Source organism: Entelurus aequoreus, linkage group LG08 (assembly GCF_033978785.1).
Source record: "Entelurus aequoreus isolate RoL-2023_Sb linkage group LG08, RoL_Eaeq_v1.1, whole genome shotgun sequence".
NCBI lineage: Eukaryota > Metazoa > Chordata > Actinopteri > Syngnathiformes > Syngnathidae > Entelurus > Entelurus aequoreus.
In genome coordinates, this window is record NC_084738.1 from 17,099,471 (window position 1) to 17,126,582 (window position 27,112).

The 27,112-nt window shown below is 41.1% G+C and overlaps 2 protein-coding genes across 6 annotated transcripts in view; one reads left to right on the forward strand and one right to left on the reverse strand.

Annotated features, from left to right (window-relative positions):
- Positions 1-328: 328 nt before the first annotated feature.
- On the forward strand, positions 329-20,915 carry atxn2l (ataxin 2-like). 2 transcript variants are annotated; one of them, XM_062055736.1, is made up of 23 exons: positions 329-1,032; positions 1,976-2,015; positions 2,577-2,633; positions 2,748-2,819; positions 2,938-3,091; positions 10,120-10,241; positions 10,409-10,500; positions 10,580-10,816; positions 12,587-13,035; positions 13,108-13,194; positions 13,274-13,387; positions 13,539-13,619; positions 14,681-14,742; positions 14,894-15,201; positions 15,279-15,348; positions 15,626-15,760; positions 15,910-15,973; positions 16,474-16,658; positions 16,728-16,869; positions 16,935-17,044; positions 17,133-17,312; positions 20,075-20,246; positions 20,332-20,915. In XM_062055736.1, the coding sequence occupies exons 1-23, from the start codon at positions 911-913 to the stop codon at positions 20,379-20,381; spliced, it is 3,105 nt and encodes a 1,034-aa protein (XP_061911720.1). In that variant the 5' UTR covers positions 329-910; the 3' UTR covers positions 20,382-20,915. The 2 variants fall into 2 exon arrangements, with proteins under 2 accessions (XP_061911720.1, XP_061911721.1); XM_062055737.1 differs by lacking the exon at positions 329-1,032 and adding an exon at positions 1,281-1,432.
- Positions 20,273-27,112, reverse strand: part of adprh (ADP-ribosylarginine hydrolase) — a 130,043-nt gene continuing 123,203 nt past the window's right edge. For all 4 annotated transcript variants that reach the window (XM_062055746.1, XM_062055745.1, XM_062055744.1 and 1 more), the window contains 3 exons: positions 23,170-23,436; positions 22,799-23,013; positions 20,273-21,385 (listed from right to left, as the gene is read on the reverse strand). In XM_062055746.1, the coding sequence (XP_061911730.1) occupies positions 21,237-21,385; positions 22,799-23,013; positions 23,170-23,436 (631 nt within the window). In that variant the 3' untranslated portion in view covers positions 20,273-21,236. The remainder of the gene's footprint in view (positions 21,386-22,798; positions 23,014-23,169; positions 23,437-27,112) is intronic.

Below are 27,112 nucleotides of genomic sequence, written 5' to 3' on the forward strand. Positions count from 1 at the left end.
ATGTATGTATAATGTATTATTGAATGGTTTAACAAAGGTCTGGTGTACAAGTTGCATTACATAATAGTGACACATACTGCATTTCATGAATTACGATTGCAGATGCATGTAGGTGCGGAAACGATGCGTGCTTAAAAGAACAACTGTGCGATGTGTGCCACATCACATGTTCAGTGCAAAACACACTTTGCTTGACTTGCTAGTGGCAGAAACTCCGGAAAATGTACAAACAATTCCAGATGCAAGCGGCGAACGTGATCCGACGTACGCGCGCGCGCCAGTAGGTCAAAGATGCACGCGCACGTCCGCGCCCCCTCCCCCCTCTCGGAGCGGTTTCCAGTCAGCCGCGCGCGGATTGAGTCAAGTGAGCCTACCGAGAGGTGGTGTTTGACCGTCCGCTGCAGGTTTTTCCCCCCCTGACAAAAACCTAAGCCGTTTAACTTTTCGGAAGCAACTGACAGCAACGTTAAGATATTCCATTTTTTTTATCGGAAGCTTCGCCGGTGCCGGAGGTGAAGGTGACGCGGTGGAAAGTTAAAACGCAAAGAGTGAAAGCGCCAGGACTGGAACCGAAGGATCAAAGCTAATGCTAAGCTAACTAGCCGTTGCTAAATAACTACACGAAAACTCGTGACATTTTACCCGTCGTTTGCTTTGTCATAACCGCTGATATCACAACGTTTACATTCGGGGGGGTCATTTCGAGCGCGTATGACACATTCGCTTGAATTAATATGGTGTTTTGCTTATAAATCGTAGGCCACAAGCGACTTAGCAAGATTAGCTGCAATCGCCGGTATTGCTGAGGTGACACCGGCTTCTTCCGCTAACGACAGCGTTTCACTTGGGATTGTCCTAGTGTTTTATTACTTGGGATACTTTTGGTACTGTCCAAGCTGCGTGCTTCGCCATGCTGAAACAACAGCAGCCCAACTCCGGCGGGAGAAAGGCGTCTAATGGTACCACGGGCCCCACCGGTATGTCTACTCCAGTCAGCGGTGGGAGCAGCGGCAACAGGACGCCGGCTGGGAGGTAAGTTCGCTGGGCTACACACGCTAGTACAGTCCGTGGTTTGCTTCTTCGATGTAGGCCTACCGGTTAAAGCTCCGGGTGCTTGAATGGGCGTGTCTTAACCACATAGCCCCTCTGTGGGCCAATTGGAATCCTAGTTCTAAGATTGACAGTTGAGTTGACCCAATCAGAGTGTTCAGAAGGACTTGACATGAATAGAGGAGGCGGGTCTGGGTTTGATGACACCATTAAGTAGCAAATCAACATACAGGTGAAAGAAAGTTTATCTGGCCTGTCAAGACCCAGCAAGGGTACGCTCGGTTAGCGGAAAACATTATATTTATTTTCCAAGTTCAATGTAGCTTGGTTTAAAAAAGGAACGGTTTATTGAAGACTAAAGAGACTTAATGGCCAATGCAAGGTCAGTTGAGCTACGTTTGTCGCGGCGTTACGAATGCTGTGTGTTGTTTTGGTCAGCCGCGTCTCAAGCCTCTTTGTTTTGTAACCGTGTGTGTTCTTGGCAGCCTTATTATTATGAAGCAACTTGCCTTGTTTGTTTTCTATTGAACATAAACATTGGATTGTGTCATTCGCTTTTGGTTTTGTAATATGTATGTCGAGTGTTCTTTTGTTCACCAAGAGACTAAATAGAAGGAATGTGTCAGATACTAACGTATCTTAGCACTTTCAGAAGGTAGAAAGAGCAATTCGAAACGCTTGTCAGACATGGTCTTTGTGGAAATATGCCGTGGGAAGACGTCTTTCCTTTTTTCAAACGTTTGGGGAAATATAAACATAATTAAGCTAACATTACATTTTAAATTGTTTAGCTTTTTACGACATTACATTTGTGATGATAAGCGATGCATTTTAAATACTTGTGCAAAGACATTAACAATGTAAATTATACCACTGAAAGTGCATTCTGACGGAAATGTGTTTCATGTTCATTGTTTCCCCCCAGGAACCGACCTTCTGCCAAACCATCATTCCAGTCTTCTCCTGTGAGTATTGGGCCTGCAGATTATTTTGTTTTTATCACATACTTTTAATGTCATAACTACATGCAAATTGTGTTTTTGTGAAACACAGACTCAATCCAATCTGCATAAGAAAGTAAAATATTATCACTTGGCAAACTAGTAAACAACATCTCACATGACCTAACATGATAGACCGATAATATAGGCGGGGTGGTATTTCTTGTAGAGGAAGACAATGTAATGCCTTATGAGTCACAAGTTGATATACTGTTATTGTCATTGCAACTTGCTTATGTGTTGCTTTTTGGGACGGCGTGGCTTGGCTGGTAGAACGGCCGTGCCAGCAACTTGAGGGTTCCAGGTTTGATCCCAGCTTCCACTATCCTAGTCATGTCCGTTGTGTCCTTGGGCAAGACACTTCACCCTTGCTGGGTCATGGTTAGGGTTTTGCATAGCAGCTCCATGAATGGGTGAATGTGGAAATAGTGTCGAAGCGCTTTGAGTACCTTGAAGGTAGAAAAGCGCTATACAAGTATAATCCATTTGACATTTGTCTTCATGGATACTTTCTACCTTTTACAGGTTTTTGAAGGTGTTTACAATAATGCTAGAATGCTTCATTTCCTCACATCTGTTGTGGTGAGTTATTTTGGATAGTTTATTATCTATTCCCATATCACAATGATTTGGTAATAAGATTTAATGCACCACAGTACCCAAATAGCAAAATTGTCATTTTTTTCTCTCTGTCAGGGTTCCACTTGCGATATACGAGTGAAAAATGGAAGTGTCTTTGAAGGCATATTCAAGACACTTAGTTCTCGGGTAAGGCGGCCACATTCTGTTACCGCTGGTACTTTGATATAGTTAAACACACAATACTGTTAATTGCACCCTCTGTAGAATACATTTTATATCTCAGCTGTTTTCTTAATGTCTTTAGTGTGAGTTGGCTGTGGATGCTGTGCACAAACGCAGCAAGGACGATGGCTCAGTTCCACCACGTAGGGAAGACATCACTGACACCATGATCTTCAACCCTTCGGACCTGGTTACTATGATATGCAAAGACGTAGATCTCAACTATGCCACTAGAGGTACACATTGTTTCATCTTTAATAATAAACAATGAGTTATTAATTGACACCGACTGACTACAGGTGCAACGATACAGGTAACCCACAGTACGATTTGTTTCTTGGTTTTTAGGCCATGGTTTCAGTACCTTTTTTAGAGAGGCTCTTTTCCCTCAAAATTCTTTATTTTGCTTGTCAGCAAAATCTGCATTCTGCAGTAGACAAACTATCACTGGTGTACTAAAGAGTATAATACTTTTTTTGTTAACTGTTACTAAACACAGGGTATCCATTGGGTTTTAAAAGTCTAAAATCCAAACTTTTGAATTTAAGGCATTAACATGTCTTAAAGGGGTCATATTGTGATTTTATTCTACATTTAAAACACTTCCTTGTGGTCTACATAACATGTAATGGTGGTTCTTTGTCAAAATTGTGTATAGATTTTGTTTTACAGACCATCTTCATGCCGCTTTCTGACCATCTCTTCACAATGCGCCATGTTGTGAGCGGTCATAAGCCTGTTTTATACTAGCTCCACGGCGAAGCAGAGCCAGGACCGACTTAACAAAAATAATTTTGTTCATGAATACATCTCTTTTGCAATGGGTGCATGTACGTCTCTGCAATTGTAATTGAATGGTGATGATGGTGATCGGGTAGACTGCCTGTGTTTTAGCTCAATGATAGTACGCTCTCACACTGGCGATGCAGGTTCGAGTCCCGTTCGGAGCAGTAGGAAGAAATAACGCAGCCGAGAGAGTACACAATTGGTAGCCTAAGCTAGGCTGTTTGTGATTGATCGCTGTGAACACCAATCATTGCATTCCACTGTCAAAATCGGGGGGCCCTAATTGAGTGGGGCTTCAGCCCAGGTAAGCCCGTGCATTAAGGCAGCGCAGAGCTGGGATTGGTCAGCTTTTGCAGAGGAGGGTCCCTGGTGACAGGAGAGCAGATGCTTGAAATGCACACATTATTAGATGAAATAAAGCAACAGCAATTTAACATTGGCATGCAAACTAATATTGTGTACTTAATATTCTGGCACACTATAAAAATAATAACATAATATCGTTTTTTAAATAATAGTGTGGTTTCGTCCAAAAGTAGTCACACAGATGATACTCTTTGTAATTTTTATTGCAAATCTTGTGCTAACAACAGGATCAATTTGTATGCATTCTTTCTCGTGCACACACATCTTTTTCTCTCACACTTCTTCCTCCTCTCAATATATTTTAGGCATGGTGGATATATTCACGAACCTGAGAGCTTTGAACATCAATAACACATTCAACTTAAATAAATACCATCACGGAGATGGTGCTTATTTTCGTTTAGCGCGGATAAATGTATTGCTTTTCCGGTTGACGTCACAGCAAAACAAGGCATCTGTGGCTCCGTACAAGTCAACAGCCTAGCTCTGTTGTACCTGATATCCACTTCAATATTGGCACATATTACAAATATTCCGTCTCTAATGGCTATGCAGATGTTAAATAGCAGACAGCATCAAGAAAATCTCTTAGATTGCTCTACGAACATGATACTACTACCAACGTCTCGGAGCGGGTGCAGGTCCGAAGCAAAGAAAGACTAAGAGTTGTTTCAAAATAATCTCGGAAGAAGAATCATGGAAACAAAACTTTCAAAAGTCTGAGTTCATTCAAAAGGCTCCTTGGATTGATGAAAGAAGTTTCTAAATCCTGTTAGTGCCCTGGCTGATACTTTTCCAGATGAGGGTTGCTATTGTTGTGTACAAGTTTGCCAGTTGTGTGGAATATACAGTTTTGTTAATCATTTTGGAGTGCACAAATGCAGTTTGAAGAGGTTTGTTTACGCTTTATTGGTTGTCTTGTAATATACAGTACCTGCTTCATTCTTTTTAATCTCATTCATATTTTGTTTCGGGAGTCCATATGAAACCGACATTCTTTATTTCTTTAGCTACTTTCTTAAATAAATCTGTTTCGTTTTTTTCCTATCATCAATGCACTTCAAAATGTTTTGATTAGTGAAGCAAATAAACAGTATCCTCTTCATTCCAGTTTTTGCCAATGTTTGGATTGAATGGTATTTGCATTAGGGTTATATCCCGCGCATTGAGACCGACGCAAGCGAGATACGAAGAGTCCGTTCCGGCAGCACACACTCACTCAAGAGATCTTGTTTCCAATTGCATATTTTAGGTGTGTTAATTCAGTTTCTCAAAAGCCAAACATGATCAGATTAAGGTTATTTCCATTTGTTGTAGGATGCTTATTAGAGTCAAACTTATTTGAAAAATCAGAATAATTTAGTGCATGGAAACAATCAGTATATGGTGATAGCCGTTGACATCACCAATTGTAAAACTTTGCAACTGGGAGAAAAATCCAAACGGCTCGTTTGTAGGGACTATAAAGGAGTTCAAGATTGTTTTGTAAATGTCTATGCCACGTCTCCATGGTTTGATTTCAAATATTCGAGACTTATTCAGATCCCAAATTCCCAAAAACGGGTATCAGTAGGTAGGACCAGGTGATTATATGATCGTGATCGATGATTGCGATTCACTAGAGTTTGATCACGGTGATCAGCTGTTAGCATATTTCCTTGATCAAACGTGGCAGAAATGTCTGTTTATAAGATGCGCAGTAGGAAAGCAATGGTGCTCGGTTTAATCCTGCACGGAACAATCCGCCTTTATAGACCCTAATCCTGCGTGTGTCGGTGTCGTGTGAATGTGTCGGTGTCCGTGTGAGTGCGCGACCATCCCTGTCCACCGTTGCGAAAGTCAGGTGTCACGACGTAATTAATGTTCAATCAGCGTTGTGCCTATTCGCCCTCACGCACCTGGAAGTCAGCCCAGAAAAACAAAATTATGAAATATGGCTACCACTAGCATAGAAGTTGAAACACAACATTGACAAGGAGCAGTAACTTCAGTGATACTTTAGTCTCACTGACTGCTTGAGTTCACGTTGTGGTGCGCAGTAATCCTGCTCTGAACGCGGACTTGCAGGCAGGCACATAATGTGTTTGTGACTGAACTATTGTATTGGTCTCGACTGGGAGAATAACCACATCTACTAATTAAATCAGCAAAAAGACATATCTAAATATGTTTGAATCTGACTTTTGCTCTCATTTAACTCCTTTGATATAGCCTGTAATAAAAACTCTGCAGGCATTTTTTGTTCAAATAGTTTTTGAGTTTGTGGATGAAATACATATTGTTCCTGAAATAAACAAGAAACATATTTTGGGTTGTTACACATTATTTTACAGTACCTCTAATTCAAACTGCACTTTAATGTATTTTTATTTATTTTTAGATACAGAATTAGATATTTATAAAACTCCACAATCTGGGTCCGTTTACCAAAGCAATGGTGAGAAGCACTGGTTTATACAAGTAATCAAAGAATGTAACTAATGTACCATTTAAAAATGTTTAGTAAATGTTAACTTTAAAATAGGTCTTGTAGTATTAAGTACACCACTGATACATTATTTACTGCTGAATGAGGTTTGTGATGACAAGCAAAATAACAAAAAAACTTTGGGAGAGAAAAAAAAGTTGTTCTCTTTACCACCTCCCCAATATGTTTTGTAAAAGAAGCTTACAAGCTACAGACTTTAGTGTGGGTTACCTGTACTGTTGCACCTCTATTAAACAGTCAATCATATGTATGAACAAAATGACTGTTTTCAGGTGTTAACATATATTACCTTGATCAAACATGGTGGAAATGTCTTCCAAGATACTGTGATAATAAACAATAGGGCCACAAAAGTACTCTGTATAATCTTGCACGGGACAATCCGACTTTGATAAAAATATAAAAAATCATGATTATTTTATTGCAATATCGCTCAGCCCTACCAATAGGTAAGTAAGAAAGGTTGGTTTTGCGTAATGTGTCCCCCTCAAATTCCATCCAAATACCATAACAAGTGTTAATTTCAACCATGAAAGGTCTTAAAATATATTAAGGCATTTTCATTTTGTAAAAAATTCATAAACTTCACCTGTGTGAGGTTGGCCTCCCCACTTTGTCCAAATGTTCCCTAAACTTGTCCCAATTGTTTGTGCTGTTAGTTATTAAGGATTTATGGTATTAAAGTGTTATTATTCCTATGATATTAATGCGTTAATGTTCATAACCAGCCCTCCAGCTGTGTCAAAATCTCACCAAACCTGTCCTAATTATTTGTGCTCTAAAAAAAAGTTTTTGGTCTCAATATTAGTTTTTACGTTAACATTTTATGGTTAACGTGTTATTGATCATAATTAGACCAAAATGTTTGCAAATTTTGGGACATGCTTACGAAGATTGGGGGAGCCAACTTCACACAAGCTAATCACTTACGAAGATTGGGGGAGCCAACTTCACACAAGCTAATCACAAAACGTTAACCTCAAAACTATAGGAGTTATACCAAAAGTTTTTGCAGCACAAACAAATGATATGGTATGCTCTTTGTCATTGCACCAGTACAAGGACATTTTATTTTGAATGGGACACGTTTGGGGAGATTTTGACATAGTTGGGGTATAGTTATCTTTAACATGTTAATTACACGCAAACATAAAACCTTAACTAAGTATTATATTAGACCAAAACTCTGTGTTGCACAACGGTTGGGACTGGTTTGGGGGTTTTTGACAGGGTGGGCCGCTGGTTATGACTATTGAAACGTTCATTTAAAAACTATAATATTGGGACCAAAGATTTTTGCAGCACAAACAAATGAAACAGGTTTGGGATGATTTGGATAAGGTGTGTGTGTGGGGCAGCGAGGAGGCTGAATTAAATCAAAAGTCAGAAAATGCACTTTAGTATAACTTAAAAACCGTAATGGCACAAACAAAAAATTTAGCAGCACAAATGATTGGGACATGCTAAGGTAATAAATAACTAGTCCTAGTTTTTTAACAATATATTTTTAAAAGATCATTAAAACCAGTAAAAATTTATTCAATATGAAATACATGCCAGATACAAAATGAACAGAGCAAATATGAAAGTTATCTGCATTACATCCAAATTATGTTTGATGCTTGCAACCCATAATCACCTTCTTTTTTTTTAGACAATCATTCTGTCTGCACCCTCCTGTTTTTCACAACTTTGTGCAGATACAGTAGTACAATAAACATTTGTTCTCTGTTTGCTCAATTCTGACAGCCTAAAATCTAACGCTCCTTTCACGGACAATATATTGGTGCACTTTCCCACATGAAGGCTTGATATGAAAAGCATTGCTCCATCAAGAAAAAAAATCAATGGAAAATCAAAAAAATGGCAGTTTTGATGTTTGTCAATATTTTTTCCAATTACCGTATTTTCTGCACTATAAGGCGCACCTTCAATGAATGGCCTACTTTAAAACTTTGTTCATATATAAGGCGCACCGCATTATAAGGCGCATAGAAAAGACGCTACAGTAGAGGCTGGGGTTACGTTATGCATCCCGTAGTTGCAAGACCTGTTGTGGCTCAATATTGGTCCATATATAAGGTGCGCCGGACTATAAGGCGCACTGTCAGCTTTTGAGAAAATTGAAGGTTTTAAGGTGCGCCTTACAGTGCGGAATATACAATTGTTTACAATATTTATATAAATTTAAATAAAATAAGTTTACAATAGAAAGGCTTGTGGTATATTTAGTTGGTTTAACCATTTTGTTTTCCAAAGTGGAAGATTAGTCATTTAATTAATATACTTACGTCTTCTTTAGGGTCTGTATAGCTTTTTAGTACATGCTATATCTGAGGGCAAACACTTAAACAAAAAGTGTGATTCAAAAATATTTATTAAAAAAATAATTTTTTCTTCTAATCAAGTTTGTAGGTGCTAGGGATGTAACAATATCAAAATGTCAAGGTACAATATTATAATGGTATTAAGGCCACGGTATTGTATAATGTCCCAAACAAAAGACCTAAGAATGCCATAGTGTGCAAAATAAAGTAGCAGGAAACTTTAGGATAATGTGTCTGTGTTATGATGTAAATGGGAGGTGTGTGTAATGTGTCAATGAAAGGACATTTTATTATTAAAAAAATAAAAAATTGCTTACATTCTACAATATAATTTTATTGCATGTTTTTGTATAATGTTAAGTAACCAGGGACTGCAGATGGAAATTAGTTATTTAGCTCTAATCTGGTGCAGAACTAATGTCTTTCAACTTTTACTTTGAGAAGCAGTGTTTTCCACAGTGGACATTTTTATCAGTTTGAAAAATGCTGTTTCTCAGAAAAGTTAACTAACAATTTTAATTTTAATAATATAAATACCTCACAAACTGATGTTTGGCTTTGTGGTTTTGCTGGCTTCACATCAAGTAGCTTCTGGGTATTTCCCGCAGTGTAAAGTTGTTGTTTTTTTGGTGAGTTTCCTCCGTGCTGTTAGGGCTGGACGATTATGGCAAAAAATAATAATCAAGATTATTAATTAATTTGAAAACATGAGTATTTATTGTACCAACAAAACTCAATTTTAAGTATAGTTTAAAAAACCTAGATAGCAATTAGTGACAAATAAACCACACGTAAAATAATAATAACAATAATTTTAAATAATAGCAATATAAAAAAAACTCAATTAACTTTTCCAATTTTAAATGTTTTTCATTCAGGTTTTTTACCTTTTACACTAATTTTACCACCATAGTGTTTTTTTTGTGGAAAACAAAATTGTATCCAGTGTTTGTTAATTAAATGCAAACATCCTCACATTTATTGGTGTAATACATCTTTGAGCAAATTTTGACCAGTATTTTCAGTCAAAGTACAATACATGTGTAAATGTATTAATAAGCGCTGTAAGTACATTATGCTTGAGGATAGGTTGATTGGCCATAGTGTGTGAATGTTGTCTATCTGTGTTGGCCCTGCGATGAGGTAAAAACTTGCCCTTCTGCCCGAATGCAGCTGGGATGTTGCTTTGACCAGGCAGCATATGTTAACAAGGACTAAAAGTACACATGCAACCTGACAATGGTATACTCCATGTGAACAAAACAAATGTTGTGAAGATGTATTTATTTATATGCAGATACCTTCACCGACACCGCCATCAGCTCCACTCGTGTCAATGGGGAGCACAAAGAGAAGGTTTTGCAGAGATGGGAGGGTGGAGATAGCAATGGCGATAGTTATAATCTGGATGCTGACACAGTGAGTTCTTTACACTTAAAACGAAGCACAATCTTAAGAGTGTATGCAATTAAAAAGTAGATTTCATCCTTTTTTTGTGCTTTCACCTCCTGTTGATTGACCACCACGTGTCATAACCACATTCTTTATCTTTCTGTATTCTATCAGTAATATTGTTTCTCTCTTAGTCAAATGGTTGGGATGCCAACGAGATGTTCCGTTACAATGAAGTGAACTATGGAATCACATCAACATATGATTCCAGTCTTTCCATGTATACGTACGTTTTTCATTCAGTCTTTTCTCTGTTTGTCATGTACACTGAATAGTTTTTTACCTCTTTTTTTTTCTTTTATTAGTGTGCCCCTGGAAAGGGGCAACTCCGAAGTGTACCGTCAGCGAGAGGCACGCGCTGCTCGCCTGGCCAGCGAGATTGAGTCCAGCCCGCAGTATCGCCACCGAGCCAATCTGGAAAACGACGAGGGCAAAAGCGAAGAGGACAAGTACAGCGCCGTGTTGCGCGACGGCCCCGATCGAGAGAGGGGCCGTGAGAGCCCTCGTGAACGCGAAAGGGGCCGAGACAGCCCTGGAGCCAGGTTAGATGTATGAATGGTTTTTGGCCACATTATGATGCAGTGAGCAGTTACCTTTTTAATTTTAGAAACACTTCTTTGTACATGCAACTCGGGATTGGTGATATGGCCTAAAATCTATACCGCAATATATTTTGTAGCTTCCTGCAATAATGATATATAACGCAATATTTTATTTGGTATTTAAATGATAATAGAAACATTTCAAAACAGGTTACAAAGGCTCTTAATATAACTGCTGGTGTATAAGGTAACATATTGCGCCATGTCCGGTTAAATTGTATTGCCAAAACTATCAAATCTACTTTCTAATTTACTGTTAATATCTAGTTTCTATTATAACATGGTTCTGTCAAAATGGAATAAACTCTTCTTCTGTTGTTTCAATATTTTACATTAGTTTTGTGCGATACTACAAATTTTGATCCAATTTTATTTATTTATTTAGCCTTTATTTAACCAGGTAAAATCCCATTGAGGTCAAATATATCGTTTCCAAGGGAGACCTGGCCAAGAGGGCAGGAGCAAGGTTACATTAAAAACAGTAAACATCAAATTTACAACATTAAGACTTGCTCACATAACACATGTGCATACAGACAAGGTAGACTGCAATCCTTTCACAGAAGCTTTAAACTCATTTAATGTAACAAGGGTTTGAAGTTGAAGATTCGATTGTAGGTTATTCCAAGCCTTTGGTGCTGAAAACCTAAATGCTTTCTTGCCAAGTTCAGTTCTTACTTTGGGGACGACAAATTGCAGAACATTCATTGAACAAAGATTGTGACTTCCTTGTTTCTTCGTTAAAAGACAAGACAGATAAGATGTAGTGATGCCCAGAATGGTTTTGTAGATGAACACATACCAATGATTGAGGCGTCGAGCACATAAAGACCAAATAGTTTCAAGGGCAGTGTTGGTCATATTGCTGATACTTCAAAGTTTCAAAATCATTGAATGATTACATTTTTGATCACAATTATAGTCAGACAAAAATACAGAATGGTGGTGTAACAATAATAATTGAATATTTGAATAATTTGTCACTATTGGCTCTGATTTAAATCATTTGGTTTTTGCCCTGAAAGCCTCCTTTGTCCCCTGGACTTCATTCCTAAGTTTGTAAACAGTAACGAAAAAGGACAAACAATATGTTGGGTGAAAAAATATCAATCTAACCACTGTGGTATAGACTTGATACTATACTACTTGGTATCATTACTGTTTATATCAATCCACCCACCTTTGTTAACATTCAAGAGCTGTAGCTTACTGTTAGCATATCCTCGTGTGTAGTGTAGCATGTTTAGCTCTTCCTCATCCTGGAATGATGTAGATACTTGTAAGAAATGTAGTTTATTTGCCACTATGGAGATGAGGATTACTAAATTGCTTTGCACTGTGAAGGTACATTAGCTGTTAGCAAGATGCTGCATTGAGTTGATGTTATATTGTGATGAATTATCACAATATAACAATAGTATTAAAAGCTCTATTGCTGAGCAAATGTAAATAATTTATATCGTATATCATCTGTGTTGTGCAACCCTACAGGCAACTCAGTCGTACACTACTAAAAATACAAATGTCTACATATTGTATGTACTCTGACTGTGTTCATCAAAGCATTATAAGCATGTGTATGTTTGTCCTTGGTTCCTCTGGGTGTGTCACATTCATCAATCATTAATCACTGAAAAATCAATCAAGTGAAAGTTTTACTTGCAGATGGACTCATGGCATCTTCCTTTTTTGTGATGTATTTGTGTTCAGGGAGGGCAAGTACATTCCTTTACCTCAGCGTCAAAGGGAGATGAACCGAGACCGGGAGCGAGCTGAGAGGGGCCCCGGTGGCCCTCCGCCTCACAGTCGTCTTAGTGGGGGTTACCGCTCCACCCCTCCATCATCATCCTCATCCCCCAGACCACCACTGCCCTCTGTAAGCGGTCCTCAGTCTGGTGTGTCCCCCTCAGAGAGAAGCAGCCCTCTATCGGGCCGAGGCGGGGCATACGCTCCCCACCACCCACAGGGAAGCCCTAGCCCGGGCCCCAGTTCTGGACCAGCCAGTCCCTACACACCCGCCTCTCCAGGGGTGGCCCCCAACTCTACAGCCTCCCTTTCTACCGCCCCGACCAGCCCTCCTGCCCCCCATGGACATTCAGTCCCACATTCCCACTCACTGCCACACTCCCTGTCAGAGGTTTCTAGACCCGTCAATGGAGGTAACTTAATGTCAGCATGTCACTTCACGTTGATTATGGAACGCTAAAGAATGTATTTTTGATGTCTTTCAGTGTCTACCAGGACGTCTCCCAAAGCTCAAAGACCTCCACAGTCTAGCAGAACAGTCCGCACTCCCAACTCACACGCCCAGTCCACTGGTATCTTCCATTTTCTCTCACTACCTGCTTTTCAAGAAGCTTTTTATTCTTATTCCAGATCTCCATTTTATCCTTGCAGCCACTCGCTCGCCTAAATCAGGCTCTTCCCAGGACACGCCTTATTTGGACACGTCATCCGTCTCCTCTCCTGGCCAGAAGACAACGGGCCCCGCCCCCCTCTTCCCAGTGGATGGTACTTACTCTCCACCTTCTCATCTTCTGTTCCCGTTGTCTAATTAAAGTGAAAATAGAAATGAAAAGTTCAACTTGTCCGTAATAATACAAAACTTCATCTGCCAAATGAAGCGCTGCAACTGATTGGTTTTTCTGTGTTGTTCCGCCAGTGAATGAGATCCTTTGCGCTGCAGCAAAAGAGCGCTCAGCTGAGAGCCCCAGCAGCACGGAGGAGAGCAAGAGCAATAAAGGTAAGAATGTGACTAATTTTATAGTAAGACTGGGCGATGTGGCTGAAAACTGTTTTACAATATTACGTTTTTTATATTGGTCAGTATCTATAATTATTGAATTTTTTATATCGACCAGGAGAACATTTATTAAATGTAAACTTTTTTTTTTTAATAAATGTAACCCTCCTCTGATTAATCCATATCAGTTATCAAGGCAGAAAAGAAATACATTGTCAACACAACCTTGGAAAACACTCAATGTAAACAAAATTGTAAAACAACAAACACTTAACAATAACCTCTTAAATTAGGTGCAAAAATAAGGAATATGTAAAAAAAAAAACCTGTGCAAAGGGTGAAAATTTAAACAGAAAAGCTAGAGAAGAACATTTATTCTTATTAAGTACTAAATATGGAAATTAATTCATGGTATGCAGTAATTATTATTTAGATATTACTGGACCTAATGATTCAATTAGCACATTTGTTATTTTTGTGTTATTTATTTTATTTGTACAGTCTTGCACGTTAGTTCCGACCTGATGTTTCCTTACATCTGAGTAGGGAAAAGACAAGGGTTGAAAAGAAAAGATTAGTACGGCGAAAGTCTGCGGTTCTTTTAAAAAAAAAAAAAAAATCCTAAAAACTGCTATACTGTCGAGGTGACTTTTTCTGTTTTATCCACACTTTTTTCGCTCTCTGCGGCACTCTTTTTTTTTCCTGACTCCAAGCAGAGGATTAATAGCGAGACAGCAAGATGGCGCAACCAAACTTAATAGTTTACATTTATGCTTGCTTACCAGACTGCACATGCCTTTGTTTATGCAACTACCATGCTTCGGTTTTTCCTGACCAAGCAAAACATATACCCATCTATATATATCTCGAACGTTTTATCAAGCAAATTTTATTTCATTATATCGATTACATGTCTGTCTCGATATATATTGATATTGTTTTATCTGCCTAGCCCTACATTAAAGGCACAAAAATTGCAAATACAAACATACACTTTGTGTATATTTTTGCAGTGGGAACACATTTTTTGATTATGCACTCTTGTCTCGTTCCTCCATTAGCTCCTTCAGTTCAACAGAGGTCACAAATTGAAGAGCTACGGAAATTTGGCAAAGAATTCAGGGTAAGAGTTTGCTTTTTGGCTACTAAGTGTGAAATTGGAGAACTGAGCCAATTAGACAATATTGTATTGTCGCTGCTGGATATTAAGAAAAATATTTCATATCGTCGTGATGGCTGGTCCTTCACTAAAGTTGAGTCCGCTTGTATTCCAGCTCCAGCCTAGTGGAGGCAGATCCAGCTCTCCTAGTTCCCCCGCAGCGGCGACTCCGCCCGCGATCAGCGAGTTGTCACCGGGTGGTGCCATCAAACCTTCCGACTCTCACGCTGCTTCTGACCCCAAAGCACAGCCTGCCCCGCCCAGCCCTTCACAGCCTTCATCGCTCGCAACCGACGAACCCTCCAAGGACGCCGCGGGACCTGCTTCGGACAGGCAGTCACCAGCTTTCCCTCAGCCAGCAAGGACCCCGGGAAGTGAGGACGGCAGGTCTGACGCGGGCGAGCGCACGGAGGGTGTGGCAGAGTAAGTTTTAAAAGACCTTTTATATTTAATGTTGTGTTGTGGTCAATTAGTGTTAACGTCTTTCCATGTTCTTTCAGCCAAGTGAAGAAATCCACCTTAAACCCCAACGCTAAAGAATTCAACCCAATCAAACCTCAGATGCCGATGGTGAGCCTTCTAAAGATTCTTAAACTGTAATCGTACAATAATACACAAACATTTATTTCAAACAGAATCTGAAATTGAACTCAAATACTAAATTACCTTGCTTAAATATTCACATTTACCTCACTTCCTGTGCCACATCACGCTAAACCGCCGTCATAAGCAAAGGTAGCAAGTGGTACTTTTTGAGTAAAATATCATTAGTAATAATATATAAACTTACCAATATATAAGACCAGTCAAACATGTAAGACACTTTTGTCATGCTATTTTTCCCCAGACAAAACCCAACACGGCGCCTACTCCACCCAGACCCACTCCTCCCAGCCCTGTGGTCCTTCAGCACCCGGGCGGGCAGGGTCCCCTCTACAACGCCCCCTACCTGTCTTACGTGTCACAGATCCACTCTGTCCAGGTACATAAATAAACAAGGAAAATGTTTTTATCTTTGTCTTTCTCCATATGTAAATGCTGTGAATGAAATTAAGTCTCTCATAGTTAGTGTAACAACAAAAATTACATAACACATCACAAGTGCTCTGTGTGCTAATTGGTTTTCTGCAGACTCCACAATTGTACCAGTACACCATGTCTGCAGTAGGCCAGGGAAAATTCTCCAGGACCAAAGGTAATACACAAAACATATTTCTAATCACTCTTGTTTGAGGTCGACTTACCACATTTTCCACAGAGGAGACAGAGCTTTTGTGAATATCAAAGCTGCTACATCCCTCAAGACTTGTAAATCTTCTTCAATAACACACTTCTTTGCACTGGCTTTTTACACAAGCTGAGTTAGATAATATGTATGGACAATTTATGTCAAATTCATACTTCTTTTTTGTTTTTGTTTTGTTTACTATTTTTATGCATATTCCTTATTTTCTTCCATTTGTAGTGTTTTTGTTATCTATGTGTAGTACTTATTTAATTTTTTACCATTTTCTTTATTGGTTTGTTTAGCTGTGTTTTATATGTAGAATGTTCTGTACTTACTGTAATACTTATTATAATTTAAAAAAAATCTTTTACCTTTTTGTTTTTAATTTGTACATCACTTGGGGCAGTAGTGGCTGTTTTAAAACTGTGCTATATAAATAAATAAACCTTGATATTTTTTGTTACTAGGTTCTGTAGTGGCACAACGCTCCGACCACGGAGGGTCGGCCCCCCCTATGCTTCAAGCTGCAGCCTCGGCAGCCGGCGCCCCCCTGGTTGCGTCGCCCTACCCTCAGTCCTACCTCCAGTACAACCCACAGCAGTATGGTCAGCAGCAGGTCATCCAGGCCATGACACCTTACCCCGGACAGATGGTAAGCACAACTATTCACCATGCATTTATGTAAGAACATGACATTCTAACCTTCACTTCCTGCTTTCAGCCCATGTACTCCATGCTGCAAGGCGGAGCGAGGATGATAGGTCAAGGTGGGGGTCCCCACCCACAAGCACTTGGACCTCCAGGAGGCCCCCAGTTTCCTACACAGGGCGATGGACCCCAGGGCCCACAGCAGGGCATCTATGGTGAGGAACGCAGACGTCCTAAACTCTCTTCCGGAAAACATGAAAATGACATCGTGTCTCTGCAGCGCCACAGTCCTTCTCCCACCACTCGGGAGCAGTACATCAACCCCAGCCATCCAGTACCCCAACAGGCAACCAGCCCCCACCCCAGCATGCTGCACCCAGTCCTGGACAGGTGAGATGACCCTGCCTGTGTATAAACACTCATTGTCTGAGTCTCCAGGCCAATATAGAGCAAATAATAATCTGATCTCTGCTTTCAGAATGCTCAATCAGGCCCACAGCCCCAGTCCTTGTACCACTCAGGTCCACTGTCTGCCCCCACCCCTCCTAACATGCCGCCAGGCCATACGTCTCCACAAGGCTCCTACCCCATCCAAGGCTACAGCATCCACAGCCACCAGGGAATCCCACCCTCCTACCCCCTGGGACAGCTAGCACAGGTGTGAATTTACTTTCTCTAATATATATTTTTTCCTACTTGAAGTCTAATATAATACTTTTATTAAGTCCTACTGGGTACACACCATTTTGTGTCTGTTGCTTTAGTTGTCCACACTTGTGTGCGACTAAGTATGTCTCCTTGTGCGCTTTATCCACCACAGTCAAACTCATTATGTTGACAACTTGTCTTTGTCCACCCATCATGTTCTTCTTTTTACATACGCTTAAGTCAGCCCTTCTCAAATAGTGGGGCTGGCCCCCCTGGGGGGGAGCGGTGTGATGCCAGGGGATGTGTATTACCTCGCAAAACACACTTTTTTTGCCGTACCAGAATATGACGAAGCATAACGGTGGCACAGGCGTTAGTACATGTGCCTCACAATACGAAGGTCCTGGGTTTAATCCTGGGCTTGGGATCTTTCTGTGTGGACTTTGCATGTTCTCCCCGTGACTGCGTGGGTTCCTTCCGGGTACTCCGGCTCCCTCCCACCTCCAAAGACATGCACCTGGGGATGGGTTGATTGGCAACCCCGAAAGGGACAAGCGGTAAAAAATGTATGAATGGATATGTGGCACTTGGCTTCACTGTAACCACAGTGGGAGACGAGGAAAGGCCGGAGGGTTGTTTCCTTTAATTTTTATTTATAAGTGGTTGATTTATATAGGCTAGTAAGGTAAAGTTTTGTACCTGACAAGTTTTGGGTGTCTTGCTTCTGCAGCCCTCATCATTTGTTCCATCCCACCTGAAGTGGTGGGATGGCGGTGGGCGTTGGGGGTAGGGCCGGGCGCCCCCTGTCGTCTGGATGTCTACCAAACGGCCGGGTACGGCCCTGCAACACTGTGTCCCAGGTGTGGGATAGTTGGTAGGCTCCTTCGTCCCTGTTGAGTCTTTGGGGCCCGCTTCCTGATTTAAACCGCCTCTTTGATCCACCGATGGAATTTGTTGCTTTCCATTCTAATGACCTTGGCTGCCTCCCAGTTCATTAGATGGTTTTCCCTCTTGCAGTGGTCTGAAATGGCTGATTTTAGATTTTCCTGCGTTGCTTTCATTCTCGTTGCACGGGTGAGCGTTCCAGATGTTTCCTTTTCACATTATTTCTGGTGTTCCTTTTTTCGTGTGCTGAACGGTTGACCTGTCTCTCCTATGTGTGTTTTATTGCATGTTAGGCAAGGGATCTCATATATCACATCACACTTTTTCTCAGGGGGGATCTGATCCTTAGGGTGTACCGGTACTAGGATTTGGTGAAGCTTCATGTGCGGCTTCACTGGTGTGCTGATGCGGTGTTTCCTCATCGCTCACTGTATGCGTTCTGTGACCACTTATAAATACACATTAGTAGGCTAATTTAACCTCTTCAACATGTTTCCTTTAATGTTATAAGCTTACAATGTTATGCAGAGCTATATACATAACAATTTTATAGACATGTTATACTATTTATAATCACGGTGAAAAGTGGGGTGGGGGCACAAAATATTCTTCCTACAGGGGGCGTAATAGCAAATACTTGAGAAGCATTGATTTAAGTCAGTGTCAACATACTTAGGCAAAAGCTTTTGTCAACATAAAATTAGAGCCAAAGGGGTCATTTCTATAAGCAGTCGATCGTCATTGTTGCTAAGCCAGCAACATAATTTATGTCTCGGTACACAGCATAAAAAATATGTACACCATTACTTCCTGTTGATAGCATAGTGAGCTTCAAAATAAAGGCACGGCAGTCCTAACCTGTATAATGGCTGGGTTGCAATCACATGACATCTTGGAGTGCGCGACGCCTATGGTTTGTAGGTGGTGGTCAGCATTCCAACATGGCTACAAGAGAGACGCGTAAGCAGGTATTCCGACTATTACGAGAGTTTAAAACCAAGTGTTCAGGCCAGATACCACTAGAAAATATCCAAAAGTGACGGCTCGGTTGGTAGAGCAGCCGTGCCAGCAATTTGACGGTTCCAGGTTCGATCACCGCTTCCACCATCCTAATCACTGCTGTTGTGTCCTTGGGCAAGACACTTTACCCACCTGCTCCCAGTGCCACCCACACTGGTATACATGTAACTTAGATAAAGGGTTTTAACTATGTAAAGCGCTTTGAGTCACTAGAGTAAAGCGCTATATAAATATAGCTGAAAAAATAATAATAATTTGGTTTTGTCGACAACCGTTTATGTTAACGCCAGTTGGGCAGTCCAAGGGGCGGATTTAAACAGGTTTAACTGTACTTAAAGGTATTTGGCAATGCCTGCTTTTATTATTTTTAAAAAAAAGTCCTACCCCTCTGAGGTGTTGGGCGTAGACATCATTTATCTTGTCGGACCAGACAGAGAGCCACGTCTTAGCCAATGATGTGGCTTTTTTCAGGTTGTTGTTTGTGACATGGACTTACTTTTAAGGGCATTGGCATTGTTCCTTGATGTGGTGAAGGTCTTGTTGGGGTTCACCACAGTCGCACTGGCTGTCAGTTTTTAGGCCCCACCGTGCCATGTGTGTGCCGGTTTTGCATACTACTTCACATGGGGGCGTAGACCGTCTGCTGACCAGGATTAAAGAGTTTGGGAGGAGTATTGTTCATTCGCTCATCTGTCCATGATTTAATCATGTCATGAAATCCACAACTTCAAAAGTGACCGTTTAGCCTGCCTCAAACAAGTGATGGAGATGATAGATGTTTTTTCTCACGTTTGTTGCTCACTAACAGACCTCGAGTACACAATCTGACCGACATTCAAGTCAATAGTGCACAACAATGTGTTGCAGGCGCACGTACAAGGAGCCATGTCGGGTCCCCACCATTCAGGGAGCCACGGTCAGCCTCAGCTGGTGATGCTTCAGCCTCCCCCTCAACAGGGGCCTGGCTCAGTGCCCCAGCACCCACAGCATGGACCACAGCAAGGAACACACCAACACTTTTACATCGGACATCCACAAGGTAGAAAAAATACTTCAACTATCAAATAGAATGTAAAAAAAATATATATATATTAATCACTTTTCTTTTCTGTTGCTGCTCACAGCAATGCAGGTCCAGACACACCCCGCCCCCTTCCATCCACCTGGAAATTAAGTTTTCCGGACCTGCCCTCCTAAATATGTTCCCAGGAATGAGCGCCGATATCCCCACTGAAGTAACTGAACCTATATGACAGAAAAAGTGCAGCGGGGGGGAGGACAAATTCTCATAGCACCTTAATCTTCTTCTGCTGTTATTGTTCATCGGCCCAGAAGAAAAGGACCTTTTTATAAGACAAGCGGAAAAAGACTGCAGAACAACAATCCTTCACTTCTCTTCAACTTCTTTCTTTTCTCTGAGGCAGGAGGCACCTTGCTAACTTGGACCAGTCAAGAGGACAAATCAGCAAGGGAGACATTGCTAGCAAAGTGTTTGTTGACAGAAAGACAGCTCTGATGCATGACCGGAGAGATTTGAAAAGCAGAGTGGGGTTTTAACAAATCACTTTTTTTAACTCGCCCCTGTAGTTAAGGATCACCTTTCTTCTCTTCTTTAGTCAAATAAAATAAAAAAAATGGACAAGACAAAAAAAACATTAAAAACATAATGACCAAAAAATAAAGTTTTCAACTTAACTACAACAATGTTGTTTTAGTTTATTTTGTTTACAGTGACTGCAGAAAGACTAATTAATGATTTACTCACGATTCATGTCACAGCTTCACATTCTCATTAGCTTCAATTGGTTCCACTGTAAAACAATGCTGCACGTTTATTTCAAATGGTCACTAGGGGGCCCACTTGACACAGTAGCTACTATGTGACAACATGTGACATTTGTCCTTGTGGATCCTCTGTGGGTCAGTGGGACATTGTGTCCCCTTCAGGCAAATACAGTGTGTATGTGTGTAACACGCCACTGCACCAATGTCATGTGGCCTGCTTACACATCCATGTTGGGACACCACCTCAGTGTGAGAGGGAGTAGAGCATCTCGCCACTGCGCCTCAGTCGATCCTTGTACTCCAGGTTGCTGTAGTTGCCTTCAGGGACTCCCTGGGTGCCGTAGAGAAGACCCCAGCAGCAGCAGGCGATAACAGCAGTGCTGTCACTGACCCCTGGGAAAACAAAACACTTTCAACCATGCAAGTATTCCCCTCTAGTGGTTGTGATCAGCATAGGACGATCACTTTATGTGGCTATACTTCAATGCGTCTAATATGAAAGTACGCCCTCTAGTGGCTATGAGTAGTATAGCACATTACTATGTGGCTATGACGGGTGTCCACCACAGGGCGCATACTGAAAAGTCAAAAGCATGTATATTTAGTAAAAAAGAAACATTCTACTATAAATCCATCCATTTTCTACCGCTTGTCTCTTTTGGGGTTGCGGAGGGTATTCTATAACGTATATATTTAAAAAACAAACATTTGTCAGCTTTGTGCTACATGAGTATTATTAGCATTTAGTATCACACTTCATGCTTTCTCTCATTGTATTTTTGCGTACATTTTTACTATTATTTTTTTGTTCGTTTTTCATTTCGACAATATGCTTGCGGCCAAACAAAAGCCAAGCTGCGCACCCACACTTTGGACACCCCTGATCTATGACATACTGTGCATTGTGAAAGTATCCATTATGACGTCCCGTCACATTTTATGTGGCTATGTCAATAATACTGTACGACAGTGGTTATGACTTTATTTTTTTAACCAAGTACTACCTCAGAAAATAAACTTTGCTCTCTAATTACCAACAATAAAATACAGTAGCATAGTAGGCCTAAGTATTAATTGAAAAACAAGACAGCGGTTTTACTTAACAGGTACATTTAATACTTTTCGCCACTGTAACATTACACACAGTTTTAACAGTAACACTGTTTGAATATAGGAAAATAAAACACTGTACTTTGATCAAGTGATTATCTGGCGTACCACTAGATGGAGCCCGAGTACCACTACAGTTTGAAAATCCCTGCTGTATCATACATATACTGTACCATATCAGACGTTTTCAACAGGGTCGTGGGTTTATTTTTAATGTCTTAATATTTCCCCACAATTTTTCCACATATTAAATGTATTTATATCTACACATTAACAATGATCCGACACATTGTGGTGTAGTTTAGAAATGACAGTGGCATGGCCACCCTAAAAACATGATATAATATTGTATTCATGTTAGCATTTAAGTTGTCAGCTTGTGATTAACGCGCAAGTTTCCAGCTAGCTATGAGTGGCGCTATATTGCATTATTTGACTATCTTAGTATTGTACAATAACAGGATACCTTTCGGGGCAGTTTAGTTTAAAACACAAGCAGAATTTTTGACAGGATGTAAGAGTAGGGGGTCCGCTACCTCTCTCATCAGTTTGGGGGGAAACTTTGAAGACCCCTGTACTAGCTAGTGCAAGGATGCCCCCTAGTGGATGTGAGACGCATAACTACGACATCACAGCAACCTTAGAAAACATCTTGAAGTATTAAGGAATATGTACAAAGACAATCAAAACTCCAACCTCCATGAAAGCCCGCCCTGCTCATCAGCTCCTCCCAGTCTGATCCCGCCCCCAGCAGGGCGTCCAAGGCAATCATGGGCGCGTCGTGACCGCTACAACCCGCCCATCCCGCCATGCTGAAACCCTTGTAGTCCTCGTCGCGCTCGGCCGGGCCGAACAAAGAGGGCCAAAGCGCGGGCCCCAAGCCGTTGGAGAGGCCCCTGGTGTCCAGGTACCTGCAGAAGACATGAGCAAGTTGTTTGTTTGCAGCGAAGGACAGAGCTGTGTGTTGTCAGTCAGCATGAGTTAGCCGTGACTAACGAGGCTGAGAGAAGCTGCTGATGAAGGAGAAGTGGAGATGAACACAAGGTGACATAACGAGTCGTTCGTACCACTGCCACTTGTCACAGAAGAAAGCCCAGTCTCTCTCCGCCTCCTCCACAGCGAAGCCTCGACCCTGAACAAAGTTCCTTGCTATTGGACAGGCCTCGTTGATCAGACCCAAGCCCCAAGTGGTGATTGGCCGGCGCTGGACGGCGTACGCGGCGAAAAGTGCTGAGGCCACGGCTCCCAGGAAACCCGTGGGGTGGGGGTGGGTCATTCTGCCCGTCTCCACGGCAACCGCCACCAAAGACAACAGCTGGTCAGGCTTTGGGTACCTGGAGAGGATGGACGTCGTTATCGGCCTGCACTCTGAAATAAAGGAAACGTTCAGTTCCAAGGTCAAACTGTCACCACCAGAACATTTTAACATTGGTAACATTAGGACACAAAAACTACCCACTGGAAATCATCTACTCTTTCTTTTGGAAAAATGTGAGCTTTCACTCAACTTTCTGTGTGGGTGCAGTTTGTCACAACAGTGACAATAAAATGGAGGAAAACTTCCAAGTTGACTTTGTGGCCCAAATGTGGTGTTAGTGACATTTGCACTGAGCAGCAACACTCAAGAAAGGTGGAAAGGGACAAATAATAACAGTAGGTGTCCTCAGCATATTTGAAATAGTAAAAATCCTTAGTCAAAATATACAGTATAATTCCAGTAATAAAATATACATGTTTTAATCATTTGAAAAATCCACAATATTCATAATATAAATCAATGAATAATGTACTAGTTTCATGTTGTTTTACTTCAGACAATGCACATGGAATAAGGTTCAATACCATAATATACAAGACATAAAATAATACAAATAAAGAAAAACATTTAAATAAATTAAAAGTCCCAAAAAATGTTTTATGTGTTAACATAATTTTGTATTATTTATTATACAATGCACATGTAAATGCTTTTATTCTGCGAGATTTAACTTGGTATTATTCGTGTCGTCTCTTTTTATGATTTATTTTCTTGATTTAATTTTATTATACTGTAAGGATGTTCCGATCAGGGTTTTATGCTGCCGATTCCGATACCGATCAGCCACAAATGAGATCGGCTGATACCATTCCCCATCATAGGTGTCAATTGTAAATATTGCAATTTATTTTTGGTGGGTGCTGTTGACAGTTGAACAATATCAACACAATGTTTACCCTATCCTTACTTTCTTTTATTAACCACAATTGTGTGAGCAGAACAAAGCCAATAGTACACAATAACTAAACAAAAGCAAAAACTACTATCTCTTACTTATTTCAGTTTTTGCCCTCAAAGTCCTCGACCTAAGTTTATAAACATTGACAAAAACAACGATTTTGAGAAAATAAAAATCTCAACACTGGTATTGATCATATACTGATATTACCCTTGGTATCGACACCACCAATGTCTAGATCAGGGGTCGGCAACCCGCGGCTCCGGAGCCGCATGCGGCTCTTTGACCACTCTGATGGGCTCAGCTGCATACTCCCAGGGCAAATATAATCTTGTTTTCACTCTAATTACTAATTTAAGGGCGTTCCCTGATTGCACTGCAGTAATTGTCCTCTATAGCATTTACAAACAGCGTGCCAGCCCGGCCACATGTTGTATGTAGCTTTTGCTTGCACACGTAGGAGACAGCAAAGCATACTTACTCATCAGCCACACAGCTTACACTGACGGTAGCCGTATAAAACAACTTTAACACTGTTACGTTACAAATATGCGCCACACTGTGAACCCACACCAAAAAAGAATGAAAAACACATTTCTGGAGAACATCCGCACCGTAACACAACATAAACACAACACAACCAATACCCAGAATCCCATGCAGCCCTAACTCTTCCGGTCTAGATTATACACCCCCGCTACCACCAAACCCCCCCACACATCAACCCTCCCCCCCTCCGTGCGTCGGTTGAGCGGAAGAGTTAGGGCTGCATGGGATTCTGGGTATTTGTTGTGTTGTGTTTATGTTGTGTTACAGTGCAGATGTTCTCCAGAAATGTGTTTGTCATTCTTTTTTGGTGTGGGTTCAAAGTGTGGCGCATATTTGTAACATAACAGTGTTAAAGTTGTTTTATACGGCTACCGTCAGTGTAAGCTGTGTGGCTGTTGAACTAGTACGCCTTGCTGTCACTTATGTGAGCAAGCGGAAGCTGCATTCTACATGTGGTTGAGCAGGTACACTGTTTGGGCAGGCTGTAGAGGGCGCTAAAAGCAGTGCCAGCACATCCTGATATTCGGGAGTCTCCCGGAAATAAGGAGAGGGTTGGCAAGTATGACGCTATCAAGCTAGTGATGGGATCGGCAGTTCTTTTGACTGTACTGAATCACTAGAATCAGTTCCTTAAATTGATTCGTTCAAAAAATTCGTTCACCGAATCACCCCCCCCCCCCAAAAAAAAATTGGGGGGGGGCGTGCGTAGTACAGACAGTACAGTGCAGACATTCGCGCACTGCGTAGGGACTCGCGTTAATCTAACAACAACAACAGTTGCAGTAGAAGGGATAATAATAATAATAATAATAATAATAATAATAATAATATGAATCAGAATTGATCCCCAAGGAGAAATTTATTTTTGTTACAATAACTGTGTAAATAATAGCCTATGTATGTGTACATACATTAGTTATTATTTTTATTTTAAATCTTCTCAAAACAGCCTGCCCTACACGTTACCCTCCGCCCCTCCCCCTCGCGTCGCTGCTGCTCAGCCTGCACGGATTTTCTTTAACTTTATGTGTTGAGATAATGGGGACGTGTGTTTGTTTTCATGTGGCTTGAGTCAACATTAGCCGCTAGCTTGGAGAATGAATGGAGAACGGATGCCAATGGCATGAAACATATCCCCGCAACGGAGGGAGAATCACTCGCGGCATTGGGGAAAGGAGAGCAGAGAGCGAGAGAGTTGACGTTCACTGAGTGATTCATGTCGTTAATCCGCGGTGAACGAATCGTTCGCTCAGTCCCTCACCCCGCCCTCTCATTGGCTGCGTCGTTCGCCGACGTCGAGGTATTCAGTGAGTCACAGAATGCGCCAGTTCCACTCATACCGGCATGGTCGCGGCGGAGCTCAACTGAACTGAGAAAGGAACGAATCAGTTCATGAAGTGATTCGGTTCAGTACGTTCACTCAAAAGATTTGTTCTTTCGAACGAATCGTTCGCGAACGACACAACACTATATCAAGCGCCATTCATTCAAAACTCGCGGGCCGCACTAACATCAAATTTCCATATTAAGGTGCGTGTGTCTGAGACCCCTGGTTAACATAGCACAAAGCAATTTAAGCTTTGTATGCGGTGTTTTTCATTTTAAATTTAAAAATTTTTTTTGTGGCTCCCATTATTTTCTTTAACTTGTGAAACTTGCCAAAATGCCTCTTTGAGTGGTAAAGGTTGCCGACTCCTGGTGTAGATCGATCAGTCCTCGTCTTACATGTTGTGTACTGACTGTGACAATGCTGACACACTAAAAGTTGTATTACATTATTATCCTAATAAAGTGTTCCTTGTTTGTTAATATCTGCTTACTTTCTGCTGTAAAATTATTAATTATTTCCTGGTGTTATTTCAAGCTGGCTTGCTCTTAAGGTCTAACATGTTGACCCACGTCCACCAGTGATAAATGTACTTCATCCATCCAGTTTTTACCGCTTGACCCACTCGGGGTCGCGGAATGCAGATCATTTTGCAGTAATGGGGGTGATTTTTATTAGCTTAGTGGAGCGGCTCCACACTGTGTATGGAGACACATCATTAGCTGCTAGCCGCTTGTCAGTCGAGGGACTACAAATAAAAACAGTACAAGCCAGAGGCAATCAGTTTGTGATCAGCATTAAAAGGCCTTAATCGGCAATGGCGATCACATACCTTTTCACAAAAAGTGGACTATACTGATCGACACTTCCCTTTTTGTTTTAGTGTTATTTATTTCTCTTATTTGAATCACTAGTTTC

Coding starts and splice junctions, on each gene's coding strand:
- atxn2l (XM_062055736.1), top strand. CDS start 911: ATGCTGAAACAACAGCAGCCCAACTCCGGCGGGAGAAAGGCGTCTAAT. Junction 2,634..2,747: donor ATTTCCTCACATCTGTTGTG/GTGAGTTATTTT, acceptor TCTCTCTGTCAG/GGTTCCACTTGCGATATACG. Junction 16,870..16,934: donor CCCACAGCAGGGCATCTATG/GTGAGGAACGCA, acceptor GTGTCTCTGCAG/CGCCACAGTCCTTCTCCCAC.